Genomic DNA, 13,639 nt, shown 5'->3' with positions numbered 1-13,639 from the left:
ACAGAAAATTTTCTTGTTATCCCTTTCTTTGATATAGCTTTAAAATGAGCAATCTGTTTGAAAAATCCTGAAGTGCGTTTCAGCATCTTTTCTGCAGTACGTTGTCAACATCTATGAGCATCATTAAAATCACTATCATTAAATAGGTCTTTCCAGTGACTCAGAACGCAAGTGGAAAAATATATATGCCAAGCACAGAAGGAGTTTTACTAAGTGCTAAGTGTTTTGAAGGTGAATTAGTTAGAAAAAAATTTTTTGAAGTGGATAAAACTTTTTTTTTAAAAATTGAGCATAACCATTTGTGATTATGAGTAAGAACCTTTTGGTAGTTTTTCGTTTCCATGTTTTAGCTCAAGACAAAGTGATCAGGCTTGTTTGTACAGGATCCACCTGGTAATGCCTTCAAATCGAACCCAACCCCGTCTGTGTTGTTTATGACTTCACGTTGATCCAATGCGTGTAAATGCTTGCTTTACATCTGAAGTCTGTGCTATTTCCCGTGGGACTCATGAACTTCCCACCGTATAAGTGAATAGTTTCTAGTATGGAAAACAGTCTTTCCTCACGTCATACTCTTTCAAAGTCTTCCAAGGACATTTTTAGACGGCTGCTTTTTCACAGTTATTATTCAATGGCATAGAAAGACTTGAATTTGAATGGGCCTTTTCATTTTGTCCTTATACCTGTGTGATCTTGGGTCACTTCTGGGCCTTTGTTCTCCCATCTGTGAAATGAGGGGGTTTGACTAGACAGTCTCCAAAGTTGTTTTTTTTTTTTTCACTTGTGGCTTCTCTGAACTGATGGACCACAGGTTGTTATGTTCACTTGCTACATTGCTTAGTTTAAACACATCTGAGTCTGTTTTTTTAAAGCAAATTACTTTGGTCAGAGGCTCATTATTCTCAGTCATCCTCTCATTTGAAAAGTTTTGCCTTTTCAAACACAGAGAAACTAGGAAAGCATACCCGCATGGACCACATCTTTATTTTTTGAGCTAATTGCTGTCTAGTTTTTATAGATAGAATAGATTGTTATCTATTAAAATCATCTGACTTAGTTGCTGATTATCTTGCTGTGTTCCTAGCAATCTCACAGGCCTCAAAAGGGCTATAAGGTGTGTTAAGAATAATACTGTTTTGTTTTGCTCAAGTGGGTTGAGCAGAATCCTGGGAAAACAGGCATGATGTCAGATGCTGAAAAAGAGCAAGGTGGCAATAGAGGGGTACTTGGTTTTGTGATGTAGGCTGTGGATGGCAGGTGCCTTAGGCTAGCAGCTGCCCAGGTCCCTCACCTTCTCTTAATCAAATACACGCATGCATTTCCTTAAGCAATTTTGAAACCTCCCTTGTGGCCTTTCCTGTGTAGTGATTCATAAAATATGAACTGAAGCCGGAGTGAAAAAAGGGTTTGATCCTTCATGGCTGACATGTGTGATACTCTTCCAAAACATTTTGTTCTACACACGTTTAGTAACTCATTTCAAGAAACAGTATCTTTGGATAGAGGATGCGTGTGGGTGGCTGTGGGTGGCTTTTGGGGCAATCCTTGCTAGTTACCCCTGAATTCATAACCACTCAGGTTATTTTCAGGGTAGGTGTATGCTTTGTGACTCAAGTGGCAGCACTCGCAAGCACTGTTCACTTTCGACTGGTGAAGCTTTGAGTGGATTTCTTTTGATCCAGGTGAGACGAGTTCCAGGGTCAAGCGGTCACCTTCATAAAACCGAAGACGGTGACTGGGAGTGGAGCGACGACGAGATGGATGAGAAAAGTGAAGAAGGGAAAGCAGCCTTTTCTCAAGAAAAGGTAGATCACCTTGATGATGGTTAGCTGACTTGGGTCAACTTTATTTTTGTGGTTTTTTGAGGCGTGTATTAATGAATATGTATTTGTTTTACAGTCACGAAGAGTAAAAGAAGAAAATCCAGAGGTGAGTGTGGTTCCTTATTTAGTTCTTTGCCTCCTCTCTCCCCTTCACCTCTGCCTGCCAGTATTAGAGTCTGAGCAGTTTGGGGAAGAACTTTCAGAATTTTGTTTTTGTGGTGTAGGAAAAAAAAGAGGCACGTAAACTTGGCAGATCTTCATGCCTTCTGACTTATTGGGTTGGCCAAAACTTCATTCAGGTTTTTCCATAACATTGTATGGAAAAATCCAAAAAAATAGTTTGGCCAATCCAAAACTTTGGAACTGTGTATATTGGCGCAGATTGCTTTACTCTCTGAACCTCAGCTTCTTCCTCTGTCAAACAGTACTTATAGAATTGCTGTGAGACTGATAAAATCATGTAATAAAGCACTCAGTGGAGGAGTTCTTAGCACAAATTAGTTGCTCACTTAATCTTAAATTCTTATGTCACTTAGAAAACAGAGTAGGCATATAGGAAAATTTATCCTTGATTTTTGGTTTACCATAAAGCAAAATATTCAGATGGTTAGAAACTCTAGGTTGAATTTGTTGGTCTTGATTTTTAAATCTTCTGGGCAACTTAGTAAGCAATACACACTCTTTTATCCTCTTCCCTTTGAGAACTGGTTATCTTTTGATTAACTTTACTTCCTCCACTGGTTAATCATCCTAATGGCTAATGATGACTGTAGTTCAAAGAACTTGCTAATTCTCTTAGAGGAAGTTTGAGCACATTTAAATAGCTCCAAATATTTACAAAGCTAGTAATTAATATATTCTCAGTAAGAAAACTGAAGACTTTGGGTTACACATGATATCCATTCCAACTCTTTAAATCTAGCAGACATTTCCTTTTAATTAAAGGAGTAAATCTTATCATTGTGCTTTAAGTGGAAATAACCAGATGGGCCATCTAAGAGGAGAACATCAGAGTCACAAGCCATTCTCCCCCTGTCGTCTTCCCCTCCCTCTATTCTCTTTCCTTCTCATGTCTCATTGACGGGCCTGCCTCCTGTTGGTAGCGCTCCTTCAGATCCTGTTCCCCCCTTTATTTATCATATGAATTACCCTATTTTATACATAGAATGCAAGCTTTGATCAAGGAAGTTGCATGGATGGTGGTGAGTCCCACAGAAGGACACAGTGGCCCACACGTATGCGGCCATGGTTTTGGAATGACCTTAATCTGTTCTCATGAACTTTGCCTTCTTCTTGCCCACTTTTCTGTTTTATCTAGAGCGAAGTGCCGATCAAGGTTTTTCATCTAAGAGTGTCTCTAAACAAGAAGTGTCAGTTCTCCCTGGAAATAGAGCCCAGTAATTTGATTCGGTAGCATTCTTGACGCAAACATCATTCGTTCTTGGCTCACTGCAGGACATCTTCTTTGGGTGGTATCCACTGTGGCCATGCCTTACTAGTACAGACAGATATGTGCTATCTAGAGATCTATCTAGATAGACTATCTAGAAATCTAGCATTTCTTTCTTCATGAGGATTTGTTAGGTTTACTTTGAGGATGTCTTACTATGCGCTTGTTGAAACAGCTCTGAAAACTGATCTGTTATTTGAATACTAGCAGTATCTTTCTGGCAAGTGTACTGTCTTCATAGCCAGGAAAGAGAGCGGTGTATGGCACGCTGTCAGTTTGTCATTAAGCATCCTTGTCAGCCTTCTTGAGTGGGATTTGAAGTCTTGGGCACTTCACTCTATCTAGACTCCTTTGATTTCCCAGTGGCACCTGTGCCCATACTGGCAACTTGGGCATAATTAAGGAATTATATAGATAGGCTTATTTCCGTGAAAGTATACATTAGTTTGGATGACTCCTACCAAACTTCAGACATCACCAGCTCCACCTGCTGTTACACAACTTCCACCATTTTTGGTTGTTTCTGTTTGGTGGTTTATTTGCTTTTGGCAGGGCTAACATTTCAGTATCATGTGCTGTGTTCATTCTCTCCAATGATGGTTCCTGTGTCCTTTCAGCTTTTAATTAAAGTAGCCCCGTGATTTGCCAGTCACACCAAATTGCTTTTTGGATGTGAAGCAAAAGCTATTTTTTTATCTGTTATAAAGGAAATGAAAATTGTTGAATATATTCAACAAATATAAGTAAATTATATAATAGAAATAATATATGTAAATATGTGTAATGAGCATATGATGTGCACTGTTTTAGTAGGCACTGGGGATACATCAGTGAGGAAATCAGAGTTCTTGTGAAGCCTCCATTCTGGTGGGAGTAGATAAATGATATCCAGGAGTGGTCATAAGTAAGTTATGTGGTTTGTTACAATGGAATAGGAGTAATGGGGAAAAAATTGAATAGCATAGAGGGTGAGGTATCGTATGGTCGGAGTTTATAATTTTAAATGTGTGGGTCTGGGTAGGCCTTATTGAGAGGGACATAAAGACTTGTGAAAGGTATGGGAGAATTAAAGAGAAATAACTCTAAAGGACCATTTTATCTTGCTGCCCCTCAGACCCCTGTGACTGTCCTGTCTTTCCAGAGGTTATCAGTTTGCACTGTTTTCTTCCAGACCTTTTCTTGTTTGTTCACATACAAATGTGTACGTAAAGAAATCTAGCATATCACTTAAAAAACATTAAGATCATAAAAACTATAACATTTTGCATCTTGCCTTATATCTTGGAAATCTTGCCACAATACTTGCTGTAGAATTGCCTTTTTATTTTTAACTGCTGTGGGGTATTCCCTATCACAGTGGTTTATTTAACCATTTCTTTCTTGGTGAGAACATTGAGGTTGCTATTATAGACTATATTCCATTAACATTTTTGTGTATGCATTTTGAAGGGTGCACATATAAATAAAGCATAAGTACATAGAATTGTGATAGAATCTGCTGACTTTGGATTTTTATAGCTGCTATTATCAAAAGCTGTGTCATGCTAAATATCTTGTCATCTATACCTCAATAAAACTGGGGAAAAAAAGCTATATACAGTCTCAGACTGTGTACCATTTACCTTTAAACATCTTTTAGAGAGAAAATGCTTAGTCTGTACTAAATGGTACATTGAAATGCCACTGTGTTTACATGTTAATAAGCTTTTCAGGAATACTCATCATTTAAATTGCAGTTGAGTTGTTTACTTGACTGTAAGTCACTGGGTGACTGGGATGGTATTTTATTCACATTTGTCTTCCCTTAGCATCTAGTAAGTATGTTGTACATTTTTGCTGGTGACATAGATACCCATGTACTGAAAATCAGACATTAAACAAATGTCTGAATACTTCTATCATATTTATGAATAGATGAGAAAAGGAGGAAGAGACAGAAGATGTTTTATAATCCAGCTGAAGTTTAGAAAAAGTAACCTTGGTAGTTCCCTATTTAGATTGAGATGCTCTAGTAGATGAGGGGTGTTTTAGGAATGCTGGTTTTGTGAGGGACTCTTTGGCTTCCCGGGAAGCATAGGACAGAATGTCCAGTTTTTGTATTAATAGCATTAGTTGGAGAAAATCGAGAAGGCCAGGGTGGGGTATTTGTCAGAGGGACATTGGGTAGATGTGCCAGGTACTGGGCTGTATTTGGAGATGAGACATTCTAGTGTAAACTGTCAAGCTGCAGAGTTACAACGCTTATCTATTGAGATTCATAGCCAACTCAGTGAGAAATTGGTCCTAGTGTGTCCCTAACTTGGTTTTTTAGATATAGCCTTGCAAAGTTTTAGTCACCTACTATTAATTATTAATTTGTAGTAAGTAAATAATTCATATGTTAGGTGACATGAAAACATGATTTGCAATCCTGGCTCCATATCAGAAAAACTGAGAGTTTTAAAAATGCAGATCCCTAGACCCAGCAAATCAAATTACGATTTGCTGGTTTGGAGTGATGTCCGGGGCAATTCTAATTTATAAAAAGCTGCTCACATGATTCTGACATGTGGCTAACTAGGATCAAGGACCACTGAGTAGGAAAAACACACCAGCTGCTCTGAATTCAGAAGTCCAGACTGGAATCCAGGAAGGTTGTATGCTCCACGTCCCTGAAGATTTGTTTTCAATATCTGCCTAATTACTAGAAGTCTCAAACAAGCCTCCCTCCTCCCAAACAACTGTGACACTTCAGAAATCCCTTTGGGAAAGTTGTCCTTGTTCCTTAATAATTGAAAGCAATGATGCCAAGTGGGCAGATTTGATGACAGAGGCTCTGTAGGGCCCACAGCAGGTATATTGAAGAATTTTGTCAGAGAGTCTAGGCTAGGTTCATTGTTTCCAAACTCTGATATTTCATTCTGAAAAGAAAATACATTTGGTGTGGATTTAGGGTAAGTGAATTGCACCACAGCTTAGACACCATGTAAAAGCTAAATTCATTGCATCGCTGGATGATTGTTAAAACCGCCTTTAGCTTTTTAAAATTACTTCTGATGACATTGCATTTTCCAAAAGCCTGTCAGCTCTCATGTTGTTTGTCTTATATCCATTTGTCGTTGGAGGCCAAGATTTGATTTCTCCCTCCAAATTGATTGCACCGAGCCGTAGTCATCACAGCTGGCTTTAACTTGATGTTTTTATGACATCACTTCCTAAAAGGTGTTCTTTTTGCAGGCGACTGGCTTTCTAACTAGTTGTGGCTAAAATTAGTCTTCTGTATTTCTGGAAAGAAACCTTTTGCTTTGGAGTGATTTTAGGTTTACGGAAAATTTGCAGAGGTAGTTTGGAGTTCTCCTCCATCCCTCCTCTGTGCTCTTTCACTGTTAATTTCTTTCATAGCCTCGGTACGCTTGTCGCAACTAAAAATCATCAGTGATCTTTCGTTTGTCGTCGTCTAGTCACTGAGTCATGTCATTGCTGCGTTATCGTCTGCTAAATCTCAGATTTTATTTGAATTTCACTGGTTTATCCACAGACATCCCTTTTCTGTCTCAGGATCCAATCCAGGATAACACATTGCATTTAGCTATACAGAAAATGAGAAGATTAGACAGAGCGTTATGAAAAATGAGAAAAATGGATGTTGTCACTTTTTTCTCTCCATTCCAAGATCTTTTCCTCTTTCATTCAGTCCCAGAGGCCTGGCTCCAGGGCTGTGTCCAGTATTAATCTATTATTTTTCTTTCGTCTTCCTATAAAAACACTCATTTTCTCAAGTGTCCATCTTAATAGCAAACTGTTTAAAAGCAAAAAAGAAAAACTGCAGTAGACAAATATATATTTTACTGTTAATGAATGACAGCTGCTTAATGTGTTAGCTTTCTTGTAAGTTTTGACATTTGAAAATGTATACCCTGTCATGCCGTAAACTAATAGAATGGGATCTGTGGTGGTGAGCTCTAGCAGACTAGAGCTGGTCGGCTGTCAAGGGAGAGATTTTGTGCAGGGACACCCTCTCTCCACCTCTCCTGTACGTCTCTGCACACTTCGTATACCAGTGGGGGCTGGAGACTGGTTTTTCTCTCACATGCAGGGTTATACCTACACAGTGAGGCTATGTGGTATGCATGGGGTTCCAGCCCCCAGCTAAGTAGTTCTCTGTGCTCCTGATGGTCCAGGAGTAAGGGTCAAGGCAGGAGATGGACCTCCCCAGGGACAAGAGAAGTTGTCACCTGTAGTAAATGCCATTAAGAATTCTCCAGATTACAAACCTTCTTTGACTAATGGTAGAATATTCTGTAGGTGCTCATGTGGCTTTTGGTTGTATCTCAAACCTTAACTAAGAATGAACTTTTTTTACTGGGCTTCCCTGGGAGTCCAGTGGTTAAGACTTTGCCTTCCAATGCAGGGGGTGAGTGTTCAATCCCTGGTCAAGAAGCTAAGATCCCACATGCCTTGGGACCAAAAACTAAAACATTAAAAAAAAAAAAAAAGAAGAAGAAGAAGAACTTATTTACAAAACAGATACAGACTCACAGACATAGAAAACAAATTTATAATTACTAAAATTGGGAGGGGGTGTTAAATTAGGAATTTGGGATTAGCAGATACACACTAGTATATAATAGATGAACAAGATCCTACTGTGTAGCACAGGGAACTGTATTCAGTATCCTGTAATAAACCATAATGGAGAAGAATATGAAAAAGAATATATATGTATAACTGAATCACTTGGCTGTATACCAGAAAGCAACACAACATTGTAAATCAACTCTGCTTCAATAAATATATATATATATATATATATTTAATTTAAAGATAAAGAAGATTGTGGAATCAGTCTGGAAAATTCTTTACAAGAAATCATTTGGGGTGGGGGAAGGTCCTCTGGCTGGCTAGTAAATATAGGTTATTTGTTCTTCTAATATAATCACTTCACCCCAACATTTTTCTGTGAAAAATTTCCAAAATATGACAACATTAAAAGCATTTTATAGTGAACATCTACCCAGCATTTACCTCAATTCTGCCATTACTATACTTGCTTCATCTCACAGTTGTCTGTTCATCTGTTGGTCCATCTTTGATTTTGGATGCAATTCAAAGTAAATTGCAGACACAGTTGCACTTCCACCTATTTCTTCATTGCTGCTACCTGCTAAGTCGCTTCAGTCATGTCCGACTCTGTGCGACCCCTTAGACAGCAGCCCACCAGGCTCCTCGTCCTAGGGATTCTCCAGGCAAGAACACTGGAGTGGGTTGCCATTTCCTTCTCCAATGCATGAAAGTGAAAAGTGAAAGTGAAGTCACTCAGTCGTGTCCGACCCCATGGACTGCAGCCTACCAGGCTCCTCCATCCATGGGATTTTCCAGGCAAGAGTACTGGAGTGGGGTGCCATTTCCTTCTCCAATGCATGAAAGTGAAAAGTGAAAGGGAAGTCACTCAGTCGTGTCCGACCCTCAGCGACCCCATGGACTGCAGCCTACCAGGCTCCTCCATCCATGGGATTTTCCAGGCAAGAGTACTAGAGTGGGGTGCCATTGTCTTCAGTTATTTTTTGTGGAAACATACATGCAGTTATCTTTGCAGAAGCAGACAAAAATTTTATGTTCAAACTTTAGAAAACTCGGGCACAAAGAATTTCTGATGACTTCTGATAATTTTAGAATTGATGGTGAGTTTAGGGAATAATATGTATTTTTCATTCTTCGTTGATGCTGTGTCTCTTGCAGTTTGTCTTTCAAGTTGTGTTCTAGGGCAGAGTTCACAAAAGTGGGGCTTGAGGCAGAAATATTTGGGGTATCACATTGGGGTCAGGTTTCTAGCTTAGAGCGAAAAATATAATCTCTCACTCTAGGTTCTCTTCTGGGGAAGATAGTTTTTGAAATCCAGTGCTGCAAATAAATTGTTCAAAGTAATGATTAAAAGGGGCAAGTTGTGCAAATCCTAACATCCTTTCATTAAGGGGCTCTCATCTTGAGATGAAGTTGTGCAATGAGAAAGAAAAAATGGTCCTTGAGCATCTTTCTGTTATCAAGTTTAAAATACCAAATTGTCCGTGCCTTTTCACTTAAGCTCGGTGGTTCTCTAAAAGCATAAGGGTCACCTGGGCACTTTATTAAAAATACAGATTCTCTCCTGTCTCAATGAAATTCTGAATCATAGGCCAGCTGGTACCCAGGAATCTTTTAAGTAGTGTCCTTGGTGATCCCAATGAAGGTTGTCAAAGGACCACACTCCGGGAAACGGTGCTTTAAAATTCCTTAAATTATTTAAGATTTTCGTCTCTGATAACTGAGACTTAATGTCACCACACTGACCTTAATGTCCCATTTTGGTGTCCTAACGTGCTGTAACGGTGGGTCTCTTAACAGATGGTGGTGAACGCCAGCAGCATCCCCGAGCAGATACAGTCCCTTTCTGTGCAGGACTCGCAGGTACGTTTCTCTGCCTGTCATTTATGTTTGAGATGCTTTGAAGACAGACTTTTTAAAAAAAATCCTGGCGTTTTAGAAAGATAGACGGTATCGGGGTAGTGCTTCTAGAGCAGGGGCTTGTAAACTCTCTTTTTTAATGGGTATGGAAAAATAGAGGACTGTCACTAATGACGACCATGCTTCTCAGGGCCTCCAACCTTTAAATGATAGGTTCAAAGGCAAGAACTGATTACCAGACTGCTTCCAAAATTGCTGGTACTGTGTGAAATGGGAAAAAGACAGAAAATGACTCACCATTCTACTAGGTTCCAGTCACAAAACATTATAGTTAATTGATACTTTCCTTTCTTTGCTCCCGGTTGGATTTCTATGACTTTTTTGTAATTCTTTTATCCTTGAATTTCATGAGCCAGTTTATCTCTACAACTTTCCTTGTAAAAATAATAGTTCAGTGATTGTGAAATGAATTCGTATTAAAAGTTATGTGACAGAACTCGTGTGCCATGAGTTGTGTTGGGTCCTGATGAAGGATGCTGAGCTATCCAGGGTAGGGACTGTGGATGCAAACTCAGAGTGTAGGCCCCCCGTTTTGATTTTGCATGTAGTTAATAGTAAGCCCTTTGGCTCTCAAAGAGGTTATGTGCTATGCTTAGTTGCTCAGTCATGTCTGACTCTTTGCAACCCCATCGACTGTAGCCTGCCAGGCTCTTCTATCCATGGGATTTTCCAGGCAAGAATACTGGAGTGGGTTGCCATGCTTTCCTCCAGGGGATCTTCCCAATCCAGGGATCAAACCCAGGCCTCTTGCAATGCAGTCAGGAGCTGCCAGGGAAGTCCAAGAATACTGGAGTGGGTAGTTTATCCCTTCTCCAGGGGATCTTCCTAACCTGGAATGGAACCAGGGTCTCCTACATTGCAGGTGGATTCTTTACGTGATGAGCTACAAGGGAAGCCCAGCGTGGTTATACTATCAAGTATTACCAGCCTGGTGATCAAATTTTCCCCTTAAATCTGCATATTCCATTTAAATTTATTTCTATTCCACCTGATCTGTATGTTATGAAATAGCTGTATGGGTAGGAGAGGGAGTGATGGGCTTTCGTGGTTGCAGGTCAGACATCTAGCCTTTGACCCTTGTTTTACAGATGAGGAAGCAAAGATTTGCAGAGGCCAAGTGGCTCATCCATGGTTGCACAACAGCTTAGAGGTGGAACCAGGGTTAAGTTTATGTCTTTACTTTGTATGAAGCAACTTAGCTTCCTAGGTGGCGCTAGTTGTGAGTAAAGACCTCGCCTGCCGTTTCAGGAGACATAAGAGACGTGGATTCGATCACGTCAGGGGTCAGGGAGATTCCCCTGGAGAGTGACAGCCCACTCCAGTGTTCTTGCCTGGAGAATCCCATGGACAGAGGAGCCTGGCGGGGCTACATCCATGGGGTCACACAGAGTCAGACGCGACTGAAGCAACTCAGCAGGCAACTTAGTGTAGCACCTTGAGATAAATTACAGGGATTGGTTAATGATAAAAGGAGGCGTAGGAATAATAAAGGGTCAGAAGGCAAAGAATAAAGGAAATGGAAAAAGGAATCAGGATACCTAGTGTTGTATAACATGGTATAGTTGGACTCCTTTTCATATATAGTATTTGTTCTCCCAGGAAACTTTCGAGGCAAATATTATCCCCATTTAGTAAATGAGAAAATACATTCACAGAATGACTTGCCCACAGTTGCAAAGCTGGTCAGTGGCAGAGCCAAGTCTTGACCAAAAATTCCTTATTTTTTCTACTATGACAGGAAGGGCTCATGTCCAGGGATTCACAAAGTAGGAAGGGCCTGTTCAGTAGAGGCATTCATGACTAATGATCTGTGGTCAAGGAAACAGGCTCTAGGTGAGAAAGGTAAACTGTAGCCTCATCTGCTAGGTTCCTTCTTCCTCTGCATCTTTGAAGTTTAAAGGGCCCAACCTTTGTGCACCTCCAAGGCCCAGTAGATGCAGTCCATGGCTCAGATTGCAAGGTGCCCCTTTAAATGGCTGATCTTTCTTCTTTGGACTTACTGCAGCATATACCAGTTGTTCACAGGGCCCATCCTCCCGAGGCTTTCTATATGAAACATTCAGATCCACAGTTGTGATGGGAGATAAACATCATTCCAGCCTTCACACAGAGGTGTTATGTGCCCAAATAATAGGCCTGTAATAAAAGGCGTAGTATTGAAATTTCCAGGAAGAAAGGACTCTTATGAATCAAGGGTTATCATGATTTTATGCATTTGTTTCCTGAGTTTATAACCGTTGGCTGTTTTGTTTTTAAAGGGCTTACCCAACGCTAGTGAAGACTACAGAGAAGCTTCTTGTGCTGTAAACCTCGTTTTAAGATTAAGGTAAACAATGTTGTTTATTTTGCATCATTTTTACTATAGTACAATATTCTAATCTACTTTCTTAGCTTTTCATAATATTAGCATAAAATAAAATGATCTTATTTGATTTCCTGGGATAGTCAGTGTGGGCTGTATTCCCAGGACTAATTGCTCTCTTGCAATTGTTTCCTCAAGAAGAATGAGAAAGAAAAGCACCATATGAGTGTATCTGCAGGCTCAGTGTACCCTTCATTAAGTATTTTTTTTCCCTTCCTTTTTCTTTCTTGGGGTTTTTTTTCTCTTTTCCCCTTTTCTTTCTTTTTTTTTCTTTTTAACAATATAAGTTCACAGTAAGAGATTTTTAATGAGTTTCTTTCACACTTCAGCAGTCAGCCTCTGACAGAAATAAACCATGCTTGTGCTACAAGTTGCCTGTTCAGAACATTCTGCAGTGACAGGCTTGATCAGCCACTGTGGAGAAATGATAGATATATTTTGAAAGAACCCTGAGTCTTCTAGGAAATGGATACAAATATGGTATCTGACAGTCTAGTCTTTGTATCTAGTGAAAGAAGGCTTTCTATTTTGAGAACTTCTAAATATAGGGTCGATATAATGTATATTCTTTGTTGAGAATTTGGTGTCTCATGACTGAAGAAATTTGCTTAGACTTAACTATAAATAGCTTAACTTTCCAGGTCAGTTAGAACACCACCACATTTTTGAAGGTGTTTTAAAATATGCCCTCCTTTGACAATTAAACAAATAGAACACATGGCTAATGGGCCTTTTTCAGGCCTGTGGCTATAAAAGGTGGTTTCATTTTCAAGGCTAGTTTCCAGCCCTCTGAATTATCCTACTCTGTCGGGCTGGATTATTATTACCACAATCACCCCGTCCTTTTGATAGTCGTTTACAATCTGCAGTGCATTTTCACATACTGACCGTGGGATCCTCACAGCCACCCTTGGTGTGATTTAATTCAGAGTTGATTTCCAAGTCAAGATGTGAAATTATTACAAGACTGTTTCTTTATATTTGTGAATAACCTTGATTGTAATTCACAATTGGTGTGTTTAGCAGTCTCCAAAAAATGAAGTAGCCATTCTCTTTTCATTGGACTTTGGAGCCAGATGCTTGTATTTTTCACTTCATTTATTCACACATTGCACCGGTATTTCTGAGAGCCATTCTGTGCTGGGCTCCGTGTTTGTCTTTGAGACATAAGGGTGAGTGAGACTGTGGAGGTTTCAGACTAGCCCCCTGAGTGTGTGGTGTTGGAAGTGCAGTGTTGGAAGTCATCTGACCTCCTGCTTGACGAATGCAGGCGTCTTTTCTTTGATGTCCCTGCGGGGTGTTAACCAGCCCCTGTACATACTGCAGCTCACTCTTGTTTCCACCATCATCCCTGTGATACTAAAAAGCTTTAATTGCAGTGGTCTTCCTGAAGATTTAGCTGACCTTCCTGTTTGGGGCTCTATTTCTGACCCTTAGAGCAACTATCAGGCTCTCTGGATAAAAGTCTCCTGAAGAGGGTGTTAAAATGCATATTTTGAGCCTTACTTGCAAGTACAGTATTGC

The 13,639-nt window shown here is 39.9% G+C and overlaps 1 protein-coding gene across 1 annotated transcript in view; it reads left to right on the top strand.

Moving 5' to 3' along the window:
* The window catches only part of STK39 (serine/threonine kinase 39), a 318,038-nt gene that overhangs the window by 181,705 nt on the left and 122,694 nt on the right, over positions 1-13,639 (top strand). Inside the window, exons 11-14 of the mRNA XM_018064061.1 lie at positions 1,683-1,805; positions 1,900-1,929; positions 9,634-9,696; positions 12,012-12,079. Coding sequence (XP_017919550.1) covers positions 1,683-1,805; positions 1,900-1,929; positions 9,634-9,696; positions 12,012-12,079 — 284 coding nt within the window. The remainder of the gene's footprint in view (positions 1-1,682; positions 1,806-1,899; positions 1,930-9,633; positions 9,697-12,011; positions 12,080-13,639) is intronic.

Source organism: Capra hircus, chromosome 2, assembly GCF_001704415.2.
Source record: "Capra hircus breed San Clemente chromosome 2, ASM170441v1, whole genome shotgun sequence".
Classification (NCBI taxonomy): domain Eukaryota; kingdom Metazoa; phylum Chordata; class Mammalia; order Artiodactyla; family Bovidae; genus Capra; species Capra hircus.
Note: the sequence above shows the minus strand (reverse complement) of the source record. Positions and strands in the feature narration are given on the sequence as shown.